Source organism: Gopherus flavomarginatus, chromosome 9, assembly GCF_025201925.1.
Source record: "Gopherus flavomarginatus isolate rGopFla2 chromosome 9, rGopFla2.mat.asm, whole genome shotgun sequence".
Lineage (NCBI taxonomy): Eukaryota > Metazoa > Chordata > Testudines > Testudinidae > Gopherus > Gopherus flavomarginatus.
Window position 1 is genome coordinate 17,444,788 of NC_066625.1, and position 20,821 is coordinate 17,465,608.

At 43.8% G+C, this 20,821-nt stretch overlaps 1 protein-coding gene across 1 annotated transcript in view; it reads right to left on the reverse strand.

Annotated features, from left to right (window-relative positions):
• Positions 1-87: 87 nt before the first annotated feature.
• The window catches only part of IQCK (IQ motif containing K), a 99,912-nt gene continuing 79,178 nt past the window's right edge, over positions 88-20,821 (reverse strand). The window contains exon 9 of the mRNA XM_050968750.1: positions 88-1,042. Within this exon, the coding sequence (XP_050824707.1) occupies positions 990-1,042 (53 nt within the window). The 3' untranslated portion in view covers positions 88-989. The remainder of the gene's footprint in view (positions 1,043-20,821) is intronic.

Consider the following 20,821-nt stretch of genomic DNA (forward strand, 5'->3'; position numbering starts at 1 on the left):
TGGTAACTTGGAGTTATAGTTTACCTTAATCTTTAAATACCCCATAGCCTACTGATGTTAGAGGCAGAATTAGCCTGTGGAGTATCCCACCAAGTTGGTGACATTAGGTGAAATGGTACCAATAGTAGTTTTGACTATTCATCTTATCAGGCACCATTTAAGTCAATGAGATTTTTGTCATACTTAAATTTGTCAACTCTGTAAATAGCTTTTCTAAATGTGACATTCAGTCTGGTGCAAAAGGCCCACCGATGACATATCCACTAGGGAAACTAAATAGATAGTGGGGCAAACTGTGAGGCCCTTACTCAGGGCCTGCATGCCCATTGCTTTGCACCTTCTGTAATTACCTATACCTATGCAAAAATGGGTCTAAACTACTACCATTTTGCTCTAATCATGTATCCTACTCTCCTGGCACAGACAAGTGACAACACAAGGCTCTCAGACTGTTTTTAAGGAGTGTTGAGCAACCATAGCTCTCACTGACTTCAGCTGGAGTTGTGGATGCACAGCACATCTGACAGTTTGGGCCCTTGGGGTAGATTCTAGCTGGTGTAAATTATTATAGCTCCACTGAAGCCAAGGGAGATATGCCCATTTACAGCAGCTGAGAATCTGCCCTTTCATTTTACACCCAGGTCTTGTATGGGCAGAACCACTATTTATTTCAATGGGAGTTTTCTATCTAGCTGGAAACTTTTGTCTGAGTGTTTAGGACTGGGCATGAAGCCTTTGGCGAAACTCAGTTCTTGTTATAAGTGGGCACAATTCCGCTGATTTCATAGTATTCACTTACACCAGGGCTGAATTTTTGCCCATGCTGTGCTGAATGACTGCAGAACCAGGTCCTTATGTGGCCCATCTTGATGTACAACACTTCACATATTAAAGCAAGCATGTAACTCCAGGAGAATTTCCAAATCAGATACTATAAAAGAAAGTCCATGAGCTCTGTATTTTGCGGTGTTGGTGAAAGAAACAAAAATCTAAACTCCAGAACGATCTAGTGTAGGTTCTTCTGAGTCTAATTTGCTTCCCACTGCAACCATATAAAAACAAAAATATTAAATAACTTTCAACACACACAGGAACGGAAGTCATTTCTACATTTCTATTGTAAGCACACTGCCTGCATCATAAACAAGTAACCAAACAATCATTTTTAGAAATGCATAGCATCTTTTTACCTGAAAAAATTCTGTCCTCAGATCCTCATACACAGTCCTCACTGACATTCATGGGCATTGTCCCTATGACTGAGACAGTTACATAGGAACAAGGCAGAATTTTTCTTCTAATTAGACATCATCAGGATTGTTCACTGAGGAGTCAAATAAGTGAAAGCAGTTGAGCGTATGTCTACACTGCAGTTAAAACAAAAACATGTGGCTGGCCAGTGCCAGCTGACTGAAGCTTGCAAGGTTTGGGCTAAGGGACTGTTTAAGTGTGGCATAGACATTTGGGTCTCTAGGACCCTGCAAGGTGGGTGGGTCCCAAAGCAAAAACATCTAAATTAAACAGCCCCTTAGCCTGAACCCCATGAGCCCGATTCAGCTGGTACGGGCCAGACACAGGCTTTTATTTGCAGCGTAGACATACTCTTGAGTTTCTTGACTTCAAAGAATTTTTAAATAAAAGCTAATGACAGATCAAGTCTTCCTGCTCACCAAATTTATCTGTTGTTTTCAATCACTAGGGACAACAGCAAGGTCAATAAAAAATAGTTTCCTCTGTGTCACAGTGCAAACAAGAATGTGATCCATGTGATATAGAACGGTCTGCCAAATTGGAGGGTGGGAGGAGGGGAAAATCAGGCAAACAACGAGCACAAGGTTGCTTACTGGAGTAAACAATACTAAATGAACGATCCCTACCCCCCTCTTACCCCCCCACATATAATATTTAAAAGCTCCACCCTCTAATGAAAGCTCCTTTTCAAAGCTCTAAGCGCTATAATGCAGATTATTGTAATTTTCTTTTGAGACAAGCAATCAGCCAAGTTTTGTGATATCCAATGTCTATATTGTGCTGTTCTTAAAGAAAACTTAAAGACTTTTTATACTATCCATTGCCTACACCTCAGAAGGGGGCTGCAGAGTTCAGCTCTTCCAGCCAGAGGACAATTATGTTGGGAAGCCTGTATGCAGGAAAGGAAAGGTAACGGTCTAGTTTAGCTTAACTACTCCAGTGAGAGGTGCAAATAAAAAAAACCCTCTTACATATACAGATAGGTCTGGGCACAATGGGTCCATGTTCTAATTCTAAGTTTCCCCAGCATGGAACATCTCAGCTTGTGGGCAAACATACCAGAAAACTTTTGGAGGTGAGGAAACTCAGCACTTGGTAGCATTAAACTCAAAAATGAGTTTTCTAAGAAACCCAAATATGGCTTCGATGGCAAGGTACGCCACATCTCCAGAGTGGAAAAAATGTTGGTACACATGCAGTGCCTGGTTGGTACAAGACCTTTTGATAGCATCCACCAAGACAAGTGATTTAAGTAGAAAAATTAAACTGGTTAAAAATGTATTCCAAGTTACTATGATGAATGTAACAGTTTTGCACCATGTATGGAATATTCACTAATGGACATTTAAAATACCCAGAATACTATGAGGTTACTCTTCACAAGTGTTTCCTAAGCCTCAGAACCTTCCACATATTGTTCAACATTAAAGTGAAACAGGCTGGGTAAACAGGTATTTTAGAGGTGCCCAGTAGCAGTGCCGTGGTGTTCTATCACGGACCATGCTGTTTAGGTATGACATTTTCAAAGCTCATCACACTAAAACACAGAGCACAGATTGTCAGCCTAAATTTGGATTTCACAAGAGTTATTTCAATAGCTTTAGACATTCTCTTGCTTCTAAGATGGGCAAAAAAAGAAACTTTCCTTGGGTTTCAGATATATGGGAAGATTGGGGAAAATCCCTTTTGTTAAGCCTCTTCACTGGAAACAATTTGGAAAACTATATTTTTCAGCTAGTCCTCAAACTGCACTAACAACAATTAATATTTTGAAAACAGTAGGCCAGCTCCTTGGCTGGTGTAAATCACCATAGTGTTCTTGTAGAGTAAGTGGATTGGAGCAACAACAATTTACACTAGCTGAGGATCCAGCCCATTGTTCCCAGACAACCAAGATATTTAAAGGAAATACATCATGTGAACATGAACTGCTTACAAGCATACTAATTATGTGCAGGATCCTGCATCCACTGAAGTCAGTGTTTGGCTTGCCATTGCATTCAGTGGGAGCATGTTGAGCCGCCTTATCTGTATTCTAGCTTTTTTACAAATTGTTTTAAAAACAAATTATACTTCAGTTGAACGGGTCCATTTGAGCCATCTGCTTCACATGTAATGATGCTGGAATGCATTCACAGTAGGGTGACCAGATGTCCCTTTTTAAAGGGACAATCCAGTATTTAAGTTCTCCTGCAGGTGTCCCAACTTTTTCTTTAAAAAGGGCAAATTGTCCCATATTTTCTATCTTATCCTCATCAGTACTGGTGCTGGGTCCTACTGCTGGCCAGATCCCGCTCACCAGCCACCCTTCTCCAGTGAGTGTGGGTGGAGGTGCAGTGGCTGATGATGAGGGTGGGGCTGCAAGGCCGGTGGCAGGCCAAAGATGCAGCATGTAGGGCTGGCTGCTCCCCTTGATGGTCCATCAGTGCAGCCCCTGCTGAGTACCTGCTTTCAGCCAGCAGGGCCCCCCCATCCCATTTCTGGCCGGCACTGGCTGTGCGCTGCAAGCTGCAGTGGCTGGTGTGTGTGAGCAGGTGCCAGGCAGCGGCTGGCCATGTGTCGCATCTGTTGTCTACCCATCAGCCCTTTACGTGCTTCCTCTCTCACTGTCCTCTCCTGGCCCCACTGTGCTTCCATATCCCCCCTGGCAGGGCATGTCCCGCTCCCAGCGCTGTGTGGAGAACCAGCCCCTGGTCAGAGCACTCAGCTCGCCAGCAGGCTCCTTCCTTCCCCCACTGCTTCTGGCCGGGCTAGCAGCCTGGGAAAGCCCAAGACTCTCCAGCTCAGCATGCTGGCCAGGAGGTGCTCAGACCTGCATGTGCCAAAGCCCCACACTGGTGGGGGAGGAGGAAGCGATTTCCAGCCTGTGCGTGCAGGCTCCACAGCAGCCCCCAGGGCAGGGGCTTAGCACCATCATCACCCCCCAAACCTGGGTCCTTCCCCGAGGGAGCGCAGGGCTGCTCTGTCCCCTAGGCACCCTCCCCTGCTGAGCCACCTCTCTGGCCAGGCTGCCGTTGAAGCCCCTGTAGTCAGGTTCCCTGGGCCTTGGAGAACAACGAATCCTTAGGGCTTAACCCCTTCCTGCCTGCACTGTAGCAGGTGGGGGGGGGCAGGGGGAGGAGATGGGACAGGAGGCAGCTGAGTGATGTCAGCGGCCAGCAGCAGCCTAGAGATGTTCCTGCCTGCCTGCGGTGTCAAAAGGCAGCTAACAAGCTGCTTCCGGGAGTGGGAGGGAAAAATGAGCTCTGCAAAAACAGCCTGATCATCCCTTCCCCTGCGGCTCCCATCCCACCCAGTGCTGAAAGGCTGCTGCTGGCCACATTCTGATGTGAACCCTGGTAGAAAATTGGGGAGGGGGGAGAGATGTGACACTACGTGCCCCCTTCCCCACATGTTGCTTGGGCAGAGGAGATGGCGCCAGCAGGACCGGCGCTAGGGGTTTGAGCGCCCTAGGCGGCTGGCAATTTCGGCGCCCCATGCGCTGGTCCCGCGGCTCTGGTGGAGCTGCTGCAGTGGTTCCTGCGGAGGGTCCGGTGCTCTGCAGCTCCAGTGGAGCTGCCGCAGTCGTGCCTGCGGGAGGTCCACCGGAGCCGCGCGAGGAGCCGACTGTCCACAGGCAGGACTGCGGCGGCTCCACCGGAGCCGCGGACCAGCAGACCCTCCACAGGCACCACTGCGGCAGCTCCACCGGAGCCGCCTGTCGCCCCCTGCGGCAAAATGGCACCCACCAATTATTCTGGCGCCCTAGGTGATTGCCTAGGCTGCCTAAATGGTAGCGCCGGCCCTGGGCGCCACGTACTAGGAGAGGCGGATCTGTCCCAGGGGCCCAGCCAGGCATGGAGGGTGGAGAGCACTGGGCAGGGAGGGTGAGGTTGGTTAGTCACCCCCCTACCCCCATGTGAGAGAGGTGTACAGGACTGTGTGTGTGTTACCCCTCCCTGTATGAATCCTAAAGCCTTAAAGATAAGGTAAAAAAAAAGAATTCAACTAGCAGTATTTCTTTTTAACAGGGGCTCAGTCAACTTGATGTTAATTTGAACGTTCGTACTGCATAGTTCTCATTGATTGCCACTGAACTCACTTAAAAATGAGTAATTTTACCAGGTGTCCCGTATTCAGCACAGGGAAATATGGTCACTCTAGTTCACAGACATCACAGAACTGAAATTCTATTGTGTTGGAGATAGCAGGTTGCTCACTGGAGAGGTTTTTTTGGGAATTGCAGGGGAGGGAGTTCTGGACATATTTCCCTAGGGCAAACTGCAAGAGAATGCCAGTTCTGTAGTGGCTATGATGGCTGTGCACAGATGTCACTCATTATGGCTGGAAAAACAAAAGGAATGAGAAAATGGAATTGCCCAGCTCTGGTTCAAACAGGCAATGAAAAAAATTAAATATATATTGCAAAAGTCTGAGGTACCACCCACAAAGCTGAACCTCATGGAATGGGCAGATTCTGCTCCAACTAAAGGCAATAACACAACTCCAAAAGACTTCAGTGCCACAGGAGCTGTGAAAGGCAGCCTCAGAAATGTACAGCAGCTAGTTTAAGAAATGTAGTTACACCAACACTAGTGAAATCTTATTTCTGAGACAGGGATCTTTTTTTGTGTTCTGTGTTTATACACAATGGTTTCCTAGTCCCTGACTGGCGCTACCATAATACAAATAATAAATAAAGGAAAACTAAGATTCTTATTCTTAAGTAAGTTTCTAGCCATCATGGTTGAAAAGGAGAGCTTGAAAATGTGACATGAATGTAGTCTAAAGGCTCAGACTCCAGAGGACAAATAAAATCTCAAATTTTAAAAATAAAATTTCATAATTAAGACCAGGGGTCGGCAACCTCTGGCATGCAGCTCGCCAGGGTAAGCACCCTGGCAGGCCAGGTCAGGCCAGTTTGTTTACCTGCCACATCGGTAGGTTTGGCCAATCACAGCTCCCACTGGCCACAGTTCGCCGCCCCAGGCCAATGGGGGCGGCAGAAAGCGGCACAGGAAAGGGATATGCTGGCCACCCTTTCTGCAGGCCCCATTGGCCTGGGACAGCCAGTAGGAGCCGCGATCTGCTGAAGCTGCCAACGCGGCAGATAAACAAACTGGCCCAGTCTGCCAGGGTGCTTACCCTGGCGAGCGGCCAGAGGTGGCCGACCCCTGATTAAGACAATCTCAATTTTTTACGCTTGACTCATGATTTTTGAGTGCCTGGGGTTGGTAGCACTGGTATAATACCTCTCAATATAAAACGCTGAAAAAATGGGAGTAAATATCTTCAATATTTCAAAATCACATTTGTTACAGTTTTAAATTGTTATGACATTTGAGTTGTCAGTACTGGATTTCTATCTTTTTACTGATTAATAAAGGCCTGTATTTTAAAATATATCTCAGAACCTCTTTAATCCCCACAGTACTAAGGCATTGTCTAATTCATGCAATCCTGCTCTACCAGTAATGGAAGTCAATTAGGAATTCCAAAATTGACTTGGATGGGAGCGGGAGCAGAAGCAGGCTTTGAATGAGCAGGTTTAGCAGTACTTGGTACTGAGCTACGTAAAAAACATGGTTATGTATCAGTATGGCTACTGTTATGTTCTTAGAACTGTGGGTCATTTTACGTACTGTACCACCTATGTATGTGCTGCAATACTTACACACAGATGGCAAGGGAAGGACTGACTTTGAATTTGTTAGGTGCCCACTGAAACATGTAAAGGCAAAGGGGGAAATTCAAAGCATGCAATGGAGTTTTGTAGCTGCAAAACTCCAGGGTTACTATTAACATTTGTGCCCTATTTAGTTATGCATTAAGTACATACATCTTTACCACCTATCTGAGATAAAGGAGGTCATTTTTCATGGGCAATCCTAGCACACAAATTCTGAGTCAAGACTGAAATGTTCTGATTGAAGATTTGATTGTTTCAGCAAAACCATGAACAAGGTTTGACCTACCTCATACACTACTTTAGTCAGGGGCTGCTCCAGGTACCAGCACAGCAAGCCCACGGGGGAGTGGCCTGCCAGTCACTGTGAGGGCGGCAGTCAGGCAGCCTTTGGTGGCGTTTCTGCAGGAGGTCCGCCGGTCCTGCAGTTTTGGTGGTGGGCACGCCTAAGGCACGAGACCAGTGGACCTCCCACAGAACGCCGCCGAATCCACGTGACCGGGGAGGACCTCCTGCAGAAATGCCACCGAAGGCTCCCTGACTGCCATGCTCAGGGTGGGAAAAACCATAGAGCTGCCCCTGTTCACAGTATAACTGGTGTTTGACAATATCCTAGGAATACAAAAGGTTTGCACACCCATACCCTTGATTTTTTTGTAAATCATAGGGAATCAAGAGAATTACAGTTAGCAACTGAAACATTTGAAAGCATTAATGAAAAATGCCACAGATTTGACAGACTGTGGTACAATAAGACTATAAGAAAATTAAGTCTCATTAAAGAAAAGCTGTTTGATCTATTTTATTAGCAGGGGCTCAGTATAAAATATATATAGAATGGAATATTATCCTAGCATCCCAGTGAAATGCCAAAGCAGCCTGAACATGAAATTGGAGCTGCTAGCAGTCATGCTGGAACAAGACTTGGTTTTTAAAGAGACAGTGACTTTTTTAAATGTTTATTTTTTAGCTCCTTGCTCTTAGAAGTCTCCAGCTAGGCTACTACTGGTAAAACCTTTCGCTTCAAGAGATCCTCAACCAACAGTGACAGGAAACGGATACTGTGAAGGAAATATTCTACAAGCTAGAAGTTAGGTCCACAGATATGCCACTTATGCATCCAAAGCAGCACCTCCTGCTCCACCAGCAATGATTCAACACAACATATATGTAAAAGGAGTAGTAAGATGATGAATCTTTGTGCCAACTCTTCTCTGAGCCAGCAAAAGAGTTTGTAAAGTGCTTATACTTGGTTTAAAGACTGTTTAGTCTTATATCTATGTGTATACAGCTCTCCCGTCTGCATAAAACCACCTCCACAAACAGAAAAAGTTATGTCAGCTGGAGATTTTCTCATGCCAACGAAGCACTGTGCAGATATGGGCTTATGTTGCTGAGGGGGGTGGTTTTTTCCACACCCCTGAGCGACATAAATTATGCCGACACAGACTGTAGTGTAGCGACATAGGGCTGGTCTACACTAGGGGGGGGAAATCGATCTAAAATATGCAACTTCAGCTACGTGAATAGCGTAGCTGAAGTCGAAGTATCTTAGATCGAGTTACCTACCGTCCTCATGGCGTGGAATCGATGTCCGTGGCTCCCCCTGTTGACTCCGCTACCGCCATTCGCATTGGTGGAGTTCCGGAGTCGACAGGAGCTCATTTGGGGATCGATATATCACGTCTAGATGAGACGCGATATATCGATCCCCGAGAAATCGATTGCTACCCGCCGATACAGCGGATAGTGAAGACATAGCCATAGAAACTGGTTTATGCTAATACAGGGCCTAACCAACAACGCTAGGTGCTGAGTACCCTCAATGGCTTGTGACAGCAATGGGAGTGGAGGGCACTTGGCACCTCACAGGACTCCGCACACCATTTGCACAGACATTCTCAAGGTAGAATCATTATTTAAAAGCAATTTGCAGCCCAGTCTGCTTTAAGGCAACTAGATTTACTCAGAATGTTTCTGGAATTCCATTCCATTCATATGCCCTGGGCCTTCATTCCTTTAAGCAACACAAACAATTTAAGGGAAATTGACTTCTCCACCCAGGGTCAAGCCTACAACTATTTAAGGGACCCAGATCTGATACACAGATACAAAGACAAACACAGACACACCCTACTATAGAAACTAGCTGACAATGGCTGAAAATTTTGAGATATATGAATTAGCTGCTACTGTTCTCCACCAATGTAGCCTGAAGAAACAGTAAAATACGAAGTACAGCAGATATTTTTCAGGTTTTCTTAAGAGAATTTCTCTAAACCAGTCACTTTTCTATGTGCAGCATTGAGTTTCCCTAAATCTTTTTTAATGTGTGCATTTCAGAGGTTACTTTAGGAGAGGGACCTTGATTTTACATTTGGCTTCTAACAAAAACAGCGAGAACATTCTTCCAACATTCTTGCATTTTGGACAATATCTTTACAATTCAAAGTCTACAAGCAGCAACACATCCATAAACATGCTGAAAGAAAAGAACCAGATGAACAGCTTAAAGTGAGAGAGAATGGAACAAATCGAATCATGCATAATGATGAGACTGTAACAATTTCTAATCACATCCCATTATCCTCTCACAGAGGAATTGGTGACCTGAGATCAGCACTCCCTACTGCTCAAAGAAACCCACAGCAAGAGAATAGATTTGTTTCTGGAAAACTAACATGCAATGGCCAAAACACAAACCTAAACAGGTAGGATGAAAATCTAGGCAAAGAAGAGACTGGACAGAGAGAAGAAAAATCCAGAACAAAGGCAGTCTGAGCCCCTGAGCAAAATAGATGGGTTGTGTCTATAAAATGGGGAAGGAAAATAGGAGAGAGTCTGGAAATGGAGGGGAGATGAAAAGGGAGGGATGCAAGCCAGCAAGGGAGAGCTGGACAGAATTGGAAAGGGGTGGGGGGAAATGGGGTGTGCTACTACGATAAATAGTGCATGAGAGCTGGCCTGGGAGGGGGGGCTTCTGCAACTGAAGAGAATGGAAGGGAGCCAGCTTGGGCAGAAAACAGGAGTGTCCCTTTACCTGGTCTGCTGATGAGGTTTCACAGAAACTGCATTTACACCTATGAGACAACCATACTGCTGAAATTTCTACCACACAGAAAATATGCCAGCCCCTCTCCAGTCTCTATTTATACTCTCAGGCACGAGATACATGAGCAGGCACAAGCATCACCCACTGCTCATTAACCATAGTGCAAAGTGTGGGCCCTAGCACCAAGTGGAATTTAGCAGCTAGCAATATGTATTCTCTGTAATGCACCAGGCACATCGCTGCTCCTCTGTAAATAACATGGCAAAGCTCCGCAGTAGTTCGTGGCCTGTCGAAGCATGAACAGCACCAAAGCTCTGCAATTGATAATCACTACGTTATCCCTTCTTTTCACCCACATTTTACATCCTGCCAAACACATTAAGAAGAGTTCTGGAAATGCACATTGGAATATTTCATCTATGGACTGAATCAAAAGGAAATCTTTGATTTTGGGTTTTAAAAATTGGTTTTCATTGTGTAAAACAGGATTCAGTGTTGTAAAGCCATTTACTGCTTGCGGAGTCCAGGAAAGTATTGAAGAATTTTTTTAATTGGTAATTTGCACTTTTTTGCTTCCTTATCATTTGGTGGTGCTGGTAGTTTTATTTTATTTTCCTGCTTGGTTTCCTGCTTGCTATTCAGATATCAGGGGTGTCAAGTCTGGTTTTGTTGCAGGCTTTGGTGGAGGTATTAAATGACTATTGTGGGCCCTCACACTTTAACTGATGAGACAGGGGTGTCCAGCCTTTCCCCCCAGTGTTTATATACATTGGAGTGAGGTTAACAAAGAGCTAAAGCAAAAACCCTAAATGATCAAAAACAATCCCAAAGAGTTAAAAAAAAAACAAAAAAACCTCTTTCCTTTTCAACTTTTCTGCTTGTATTTTCATCATGTTGCAATTTCACTAGTGCTCTGGTCACTAGTCGTCCAGAGAAAACAGATGTAAAAACGAGAACCCCCACCCTACCTCTCTTTTTTTAAATTGTATCTCTCTGCATCACAAAAAGGCACAAGCTCTTTTTCCCCTTTGCAGGTCAACATTAAGAAAACATCAAGGAACACTGCCAAGGTTGCAGAATGACACGTAGCCTCGAGCAAAGACACTGGGGAAAAAACAGAATGTATGGGACAGCTACTTTGTGCACTCAGTAGCTGCAAGTCTATACTACTGTACTCAGGGGATCACATGTCTAGCTGTCATGTCTCTGAGCACTGACACAACCAATCTAAACTATCACCTTTAATTTTTTCAGCCATGACTAATGTAAACTTGCAAGGGTTTGAGCTTTCCAAAGACATCTGACTCCAGGGGTGTGGACCAATCTTATGACTTTTATCACAGTCTCAGCTGTTACTGCCAAGATTAAACTTTCTAAACATCTCAAGCATTTTCAATTAGCTTGATGTAAACACCACATATACAGCCATCAACACTGCTTTGTTCTTGGATTATTCTTGTGTGTTAAAGAGGTTTGTAAGGCTTTTTTGGTCTAATGTAAAAGCTTGCACATTTTGCTTATTTTTTCATTGCAAACGATTGTTTTTATGAAGCCCATTTTAAACAATTCTGAATATAGAAGCTTTTGTTTTAGGAAAAATCTGGAAATGAGATTATCTGTAAATACTGTATTTTAAAAATTAAAGGTCATCCAGGTTCTCTCTTTTGCCAATGCAGGACTGTTATCTACACATTTTAATGTATTCAGTCTGGTTTAAAGTGTCCTAAACTATGTCACCCTTCCACTATTCCGCAGTGTAATGATCTAATCCTGCAAACGTGGTGTAAATGCCTCCATTTACACTGATCAATCTAGGCACATGAATAAGATCATATTCCTACTTGTCTGCAGCTTTGGGAGTCTGGAAGTTTTTTCAGCATAAATTATTTTCCCTTTCCTAATTTCACTGATTTCTCTTACCCCTTACCCACCCACATACCACACTCGGCAAACCTTCTCTATCCTTTGTATTTACAACCTTCAAACATGTGCAGACATATGTCCTCCTTACTTGTCTTAGCATCTGCAGATATATTTGAGTTTGCAAATCTCTCCTCCTAATTCAGTGCAGCTGCACCAGAGCTGTGTAAAGAGTGACTATTACTTCTCTGGTCTGCGACATAACGCAGATTCAAATTACGTTGCTCTTTGTTGTTGCCACATCCTGGTGCAAACATCTAATTTGCTGCCTATCACCCCAAACTAGGGCTCATTCAGGTTAGCTACTTTCAAGCTTTCTCCCTTCCCTGGAATGTCTGTATTCCTAGTCTCCCACCACCAGCAAATGGTATAGCTTGCATTTTCCCAAGAATTCCATTTTATTATTTTCGGCCCAAGTTTCTAACCTCCCTAGGTCCCTTTGTATTATTTGTCTGTTCCCATTGGTGTTTGCAGTTGGTGACAATTTAATATCACCTGGGCATTTCATTGCTGTGCTGTTAACCACATCTCCCAGATCATTAATGAATTAATTAAGATCACAGTCACCAGGCCCTGAAGTACCATGAGAGATATTTCCTCTCAATGGTAAACTGCAGGGTATCCTGTTATCCTCTGTTTCCCGATAGTTGCCTTAAAGACATTTCTTTTAAAATATCTCACTACAAAAGAGTAACAAAGCAGAAGAAAGCAACTATTTCTGGTGATATTTATGCAGCTGCACTCTCCAAAGAGAAATACACATGAAACCAAGTTGCACATAAAGGAACATTCTGTGTCTAGAAAGCAGAAAGTTACCTGCTTGTGCAGGTTGCTTTGTCACATATTGAGAGCCTGCATCGTATAAAGTTATCTCACACTGCTAACATATTTGATTCATTTGTTTTAGCTGCTGGTTTCATAGCTGATTGAAAAATGTTCACAGATGAAATAAATTATTTCTTCTAATATTTTTCCCTCCAAGAAAAATGCTTGTTTGTGATATTTTACAAACCAAGAGGAGGAGGAAGGAAAGAGAGCAAGTGGAAAAACAAGACAGACATTTAAGATACAAACTGTTAACACCTGATACAGAGAACCAAAAGCACACCAGCACAAAGAGAACCAGCGTAACAGACAAGAATGTCAGCATAGTATAGTGCATATGCAAGTGATTAATAAAGGCTTTAGACAGTTCCAAAAATAAAGACCAAATGTCTTTAAAATCCTTACATTGCACAAACACATAGTTGTTCATTTCCAATACTGTCACAGCTATGCTGCTCCTTCTCAGTACATTGCTCAGGTTTTATGAGGCTCAGGATCAGCTTGTTCCTAACCCTGGCACAGGTGCACAAGAGGGGACCAGAGAAGGAACCTTAAGCTCTTGGATCTTCTTGCAGAGATGCCAGCCCCAGCTGCAGTCCCTGCGCTCCCAACCTCTTCCCCTGCACCAGCCAGTGGAATTCAAACCAGTACAGAGCTGCTCTATACCACCACAATGAAGATCTGAGCTTTAAAAATACAATCTGGTCTTCAACCAAATCTCAGGACTGTATGAAAGAACATTATCCCTTGGGTGTAAAAAACATGACAGAACCTAAGAGCACTTACCAGGTAGAAAACAGGAAGATGCAGCAAACCATAGCCAGTTGTAAAATGGCTACCTTATGGCTACAGCTGTCTGGCTCTGGCAAAATGGAAAGGGCTAGCCCCAGGAAGGCATGCTGGGGAAAAAGGGAAATCACAAAGGATGGTGCTGTCTCTGTCACACCCCGCCAGTTTTAATCACAGATAACATAAAGGCAGCTATAGAGTTAGTTTAACTAGGCTCCAATTAAAAGAATTACAGCTATCTGAGTAATGAAGTCAGCGGGGGACAATGTTTTCAAATGCAGCAGAAGCCCAGCTACTGCTGTCCCATCCTCTCAGGAGACTTTTATGTTTTGCTAAATAGAAAGTAATCAAAAATCTCCCCAAAACACGTCTCCAGACTTCAGGGGTGTTGCAGCTAAACAAAAGTTGGTTGGTAAATGGCTTTTTCCTTTGACAATTTTCACTTTTTTTTTCCATTTTATATTGAATCATTTATTTGAAATTTTTGGGGTTGTCATTCCAAAATTTACAAAACTGAAATATTTTTGGTTTTCAGAAACCAATTTGGGGCGGGGAGGGTGAGAAACCAAAATTTTTCACAAAAACAGATATGGCAAAATGTTGACTAGTTTGAATCTAAATTTAAATCCGACCCCTGATTCACCCTCAAAACTGAAACCCATAGACTCATAGACTCATAGGTCAGAAGGGACCAATGTGATCATCTAGTCTGACCTCCTGCACAAGGCAGGCCACAGAACCCCACCCATCCAATTTATAACAACTCCTAACCCAGGACCGAGATATTGAAATCCTCAAAATTGGTTTGAAGACCTCAAGCTGCAGAGAATCCACCAGCAAGCGACCCATGCCCCACGCTGCAGGGGAAGGCGAAAAACCTCCAGGGCCCCTGCCAATCCACCCTGGAGGAAAATTCCTTCCCGACCCCAAATATGGCGATCAGCTAAACCCTGAGCATGTGGGCAAGACTCACCAGCCAGCACCCAAGAAGGAATTCTCTGCAGTAACTCAGTTCCCATCCCATCCACATCTCCCCGCAGACCATTGAGCAGACCTATCTGGTGGTAATCCAAGATCAATTGCCCAAATTAACAATCCTATCATAACATCCCCTCCATATACTTATCAAGCTTTGTCTTAAAGCCAGAAAAGTCTTTTGCCTCCACTACTTCCCTCGGAAGGCTGTTCCAGAACTTCACTCCCCTAATGGTTAGAAACCTTCATCTAATTTCAAGTCTAAACTTCCTAATATCCAGTTTATACCCATTCGTCCTCGTGCCTACATTAGTACTAAACTTAAATAATTCCTCTCCCTCCCTAACGTTAACCCCCCTGATATATTTATATAGAGCAAGCATATCCCCCCGCAGCCTTCTTTTGGCCAGGCTAAACAAGCCAAGCTCTTTGAGTCTCCTTTCATAAGGCAGGTTTTCCATTCCTCGGATCATCCTTGTAGCCCGTCTCTGAACCTATTCCAGTTTGAATTCATCCTTCTTGAACATGGGACACCAGAACTGCACACAGTATTCCAGATGGGGTCTCACCAATGCCTTATATAACGGTACTAACACCTCCTTATCCTTGCAGGAAATACCCCGCCTGATGCATCCCAAAATCGCATTTGCTTTTTTAACAGCCGTATCACATTGGCGACTCATAGTCATCCTGCTATGAACCAGAACCCCAAGGTCCTTCTCCTCCTCCGTCGCTTCCAACTGATGTGCCCCCAACGTATATCCAAAATTCTTATTATTAATTCCTAAGTGCATGACCTTGCACTTTTCACTATTGTATTTCATCCTATTTCTATTACTCCAGTTTACAAGGTGGTTCAGATCTTCCTGAATAGTGTCCCTGTCCTTCTCCGTGTTAGTAATGCCCCCCAGCTTTGTGTCATCCGCAAACTTTATTAGCACATTCCCGCTCTTTGTGCCAAGGTCAGTAATAATAGTCTACTCTTAATCCAGCCCTGAATGCAACTCTGTGGCCCTCTCTAATTTATTATTTATATTACTGTAGCACCTAGAGACCAGGGTGCTATGGGGCTAGGTGTTGTACAAAATTTAAGTATTTACAGTAATTTTCACTAACAAGGTGACATTTTGTTCTCCTCAAGGAGCTATCAGGTTGACCTCTTGACCACTAGAGAAGTTCTCTATACCCAGCATTTTAGAAGGAAAATGGTGTCTCAGAAGTAAAGACCAACTGAAGTTTATTCAAGTCCCTACCTTGGATTGTGAGAGCACTGTAGCATGACAGTATAGCATACACCCCTCAGGATAATCCTCAATACAGTGAAACACCACTATTTTCTATATCCGATGAAGTGGGCTGTAGCCCACGAAAGCTTATGCTCAAATATATTTGTTAATCTCTAAGGTGCCACAAGTACTCCTGTTCTTTTTACGGATACAGACTAACACGGCTGCTACTCTGAAACCTGTCACTATTTTCTACAGTCACTTTCTTGCAATGCTTTCATTCTAATTGCATCCCAAAACACTTTGCAGAGTTAAATAACAGAAACAGAGAGCAAGTCAAAATAAAACCGAGGGAGAGAGAAATTAAAACGGTACAGACAATGAAGAAAAGAGATGTTTTCTAATGAGAGTTGAAATAGATGGAGAGTCAGTGGAGAAATATGGGATGATTGTTCCAGATGGCAGGAGCTGCAGAGAAACTTTTGGATTCAAAGCAAAGAGATTGTATGAAAGGTCAGCAAGGAAGCTGGCACTAGATCAATAGAGGCAACAGGGAGCAGAGCAGGCAGAAACAAAGAGCAAAATTCAGAGGTGATGTGTAAAGTAAGTGATTAGACTCACTCGCACCCATTTACCAATCTGTGAGTATAAGTGTGAGAGTACAGTATATGGACACATATGTTAAAGTAGGCTTACTTTGGGTATGTCCACACTACCCGTCAGATTGGTGGGTAGCGATCGATCTATCGGGGATCGATTTGTCTAGACACGATAAATCGATCCCCGAACGTGCTCCTGTCGACTCCAGAACTCCACCAGGGCGAGAGGTGGAAGCGGAGTTGATGGGGGAGCTGTGACTGTCGATCCCGTGCCGTGAGGACAGGAGGTAAATTGAAATAAGATATGTCGACTTCAGCTACGCTATTCCCGTAGCTGAAGTTGTGTATCTTACATCGACCCCACCCCCCCGCCTCCAGTGTAGACCAGCCCTTTAACATTTGCATCCTTATGCCCTCCTGGTAACTGCTACATTCCTCTCTTTTGGCTCCTCAGCACGTGAGTTATATCCACGTTGACTCCTTTAGACTTAGTAGGCCAATTTCAGAGGCCTCTTTTAAGGGGATATAAGTTACCACTGGGAAGTGTAACTGGGTGTAACTAAAAAAGTAAGTCTGGGGGAGTCAAGGAATTCTATCCTGGTAAAACCATACTTGTGTGGTAGGGGAAAGAAGAGATGGCAGGGCTGGATTAATACATAAGCACTCTATGAAGAACCATGGGGTGGGGAATTAAGGAGCCAGATTGCACCTAGCCCTGGAATCAAGTGATTACATCAGAATCCAAGCTTTAATTAAAAAAAAACCAAAACACAAACCTTGAGTTTCTAGCCCTTGCAGTTGTAAATAAAAGCTTGAAAACATGAACCGAGTATAATTGGTGCAGTGACAACTTCCTGAGTCTGCAGACAGCCTGAAACAATAGCTCAGGAAGTCACTATCTCTGGGATGGAACATACCACATGCAGTCCAAGTGTGGGTAGACAATGTTGGGATGGAGCCCAAGAGGGGGAGGGGACAGACTGCCTTAATCCAAGGCTGGGAATTGGTAAATTATGTCAATTTAGTTTCCTCTAGATTTATCCCAAAGCCATAAGATAGGCTGGAGCAAGCCCATTCAGAGTTTTTACAAGAAAGAGGAATAATTTGGAGGTGGAATTTGCAGTACACGAGGAGCCAGGGACAAACCTGAAATCCTTTCTCAGGGATTGATTCTGCTCCCGCTGTAGCCAATGAAAAAGCTACCATAGACGTCAGGGCAAGGGCTGGCACCCCTGATACAGATGCCTAAATTCCAGATTTAGGTATCACTGTGGTCCACAAAACCTGCTCTCGGCTGCTACCCAACTCTGTAGGTGCCTAAATTTTTGCTGTAAAAGTTCCTGCCTCTGGCCATGTACACTGCTGCCTCACGCTAGGTAATCAGATGCCTATTTCATGTCTAAGCCCCAGTGCACTCGTCAAACCAGGAGAAGATAGTGGGGGTCACGCCTATCTCATCTGAGGGCCCAATCCAGTAGGCATGCTCTGATCACCCACCAAACTGGGCCCTATTCAAAATATACCCAGAGGAGGGACCACGTCCCTTCTAACCCAGTGGTTAGAGCACTCACCTGGGAGATGGGAGAGCGAGGTACAATTCCCCCTTCTGTTTGATGGGGAGAATGGATTTGAACTGAGGGGATTTCTCCCACCTCTCAGGGGAGTGACCTAATTACTGGGGCTACAAAATAGTCTCATGTGGGGTCCATCAATCTCATCTGTTGAAGCTGTTCCACTTTGGATAAATACTTGATCTTGCTCTCAGGCCCAGTGATATTTAACTCCCTAGCCGGGCGGTTAGGTGTCCACTGGGGATGTGAGAGACCCAGGGTCCAGCCCTCCCACCCCCGTCGAATCACTCCTCAACTATTTATCCAAAGTGTGACAGTTTCAACAGGAGAGCCTGAGGGAGCCCCATATCTCAAAGCCCAGTGGTTAGGGCACTCTCAAGAGGTGGGAGACCACTGTTCAAATCCTTTCCCCCCTCAGCAGAGGGGGAAATTGAGCCTAGGTCTTCCACATCCCAAGTAAGTATTCCAGCCACTGGGCTAGAAGTTATAAGGGCGGTGGCATCTGCTCCTCATTTGCCAGCATTTCCTATAAGAACTATTTAGGTGCCTAAGCCACCTGATTCCAGGAATGGGGATTGCAAGAGGTCCAGCTGTGGAGTGCAAGTAGATAAGCCCAGACAAAGGCCTGGTCTACACTGGGTAATTAGGTCATCATAACTACATCAGTCAGGGCTATGAAAAATCCATACCCCTGAGCAGCATAGTTAAACAGACATAAGTCCCCATGTAGACAGTGGTAGGCTGACAAAAGAATCCTTCTGTCAACCTAGCTACTGCCTCTTGGGGAGGTGGATTACCTATGCCGATAGGGGAATCCCTCTCGCTGGTGTAGGTCAGTGGTTCTCAAAGTTTTGTACTGGTGACCCCTTTCACACAGCAAGCCTCTGAGTGCGACCCCCCCCTTATAAATTAAAAACACTTTTTTATATATTTAATACCATTATAAATGCTGGAGACAAAGCGGGGTTTGAGGTGGAGTCTGACAGCTCATGACCCCCCATGTAATAACCTCGCAACCCTGAGGGGTCCCAACCCCCAGTTTGAGAACCCCTGATGTAGGTAGTGTCCACAAGTGCTACAGAGGCACAGCTGTGCTGATCTTGTAGACAAGCCCTTAGGACCTGAACTCAGAGAAAGGGGTGAGGCTTAGGACACACCCCCTCATTGGCATCTCCCATTGGCTAGTGTGCTGGCTTTTGTGGATCCCATTGTTAGGTGCCTATCTCTGCTCATTCATTGTATAGGGAGCCTAGTGCCTAATCCAGGCTTTGTGAATCTCATTGTTATTCCAGTGATTTTCTAGGGCCTAGAAGTAAAACAAATACTCAGTGTTGCAATGCCTAATTCCCTTTGTGGATCCAGGCCTCCTTCCTTACTCAGGCAAACCCTCACTGGTGTTTTGCCCCAGTAAGGACTGAATAAAAAGAACTTCAGTATTTGGCCAAATAATAATTAATGTGGTTTAAAAGATTTCCCTGAAAATTTGCTTTAATTTCCATAACTCTATTTCTTTTGAAAACAGAATAAATAAGAACACATTTTAAAATGTTAAATTATGTTAAATTATACAAATCGTTAAATTCATAACCCCGTGCTTACTTTTTTGATACATTCATTGGGACAGATGCTAAGAAAACAAATATAGTTTCATAAAAACGTAAACATTTGTCCAGTGGGTCCTCCTGAAATCAAGAGTATAAATCTGATGTTTAGCTCACACTACAGATTACTTGGCAGATATTTTGATGGAAGGTATGCTGATCATTCTAGTAGTGTCAGACGAATCACATTACTGCCTGAGTTAGCATTTTCGAAAAGCTATTCTACAGCTTGCAGTTTTAAAAGCTACATCTCTAACTCGATATAACGCTGCCCTCGGAAGCCAAAAAATCTTACTGCGTTATAGGTGAAACCACGTTATATCGAACTTGCTTTGATCCACCAGAGTGCGCAGTCTCACCCCAAACGCTGCTTTACCACGTTATATCCGAATTCATGTTATATCAGGTGGCGTTACATTGGGGTGTATTTTCTTTATCATTAGTTTCAACACTGTTTGCAACATTAAATAAATAACAAGGTTAAAAATACAATATTTCAATGAATCTTTATTGTAATGTAGCAATAAACATTTATTATGAATTTAAACATAGTTATAGAATATTAAAGTTAGTTTTTTTTCTTATTGTGAAATGCAATCCTTTATTTGTGCCATAAAAGTTTTTGTCACTACAAATGTAGTGCCCTGGTCTATGCACAAAGCTCACTGGTTTAACTAAGTGGTGATGTTGCACTGATTTAGTTAAACTAGTGCACCTTTGTGCTTGTACACAGATATATTGGTTTAACTGGCCCTGTTAAGTACTTGCAGGTGCAATTAAATAACCTGGGCAAGCTAAACTGATGTAAGCCAGGTTTCAATCGCTAAAAGACTGTTCACACACAAAGTTGCACCAGTTTAAGTAAATCAGTGCAAAATCACAGCATTAGTTAAACCAGTGCAACTATTGTGTATAGAGCCTTCTGTGATTTCCTTAACCTAAATATAATGAATTCAATACATGGAAAGATGGGTGAAGGTGATAAAAGGGATAAAGGAGAAAACTTTTCTTCCTGAAATAATTGGCAGAAAGCAAAGGAAATCTTCTTTCCATATCTACCCCCAAATTAGTTTAAATAGAGATAACGGAAATGTTTCCATTTCTTCAGTATGAAAGCAGCTCTTTGATTGAATCTAATTGCTACAGCACGCAGTCCATTTCTCTTACTTTTCATTATATACAATCCTTCAGGTCATAGGTGCTGGAACTAGGGGTGCTACTGCACCCCCTGGCTTGAAATGGTTTCCATTATACACAGGGTTTACAATTTGGTTCAATGGCCATCACTATAAAAATTCTTCCAGCACCCCTGCTTCTGGTCCATATTTTCAATTTTGGCCTCTGAAA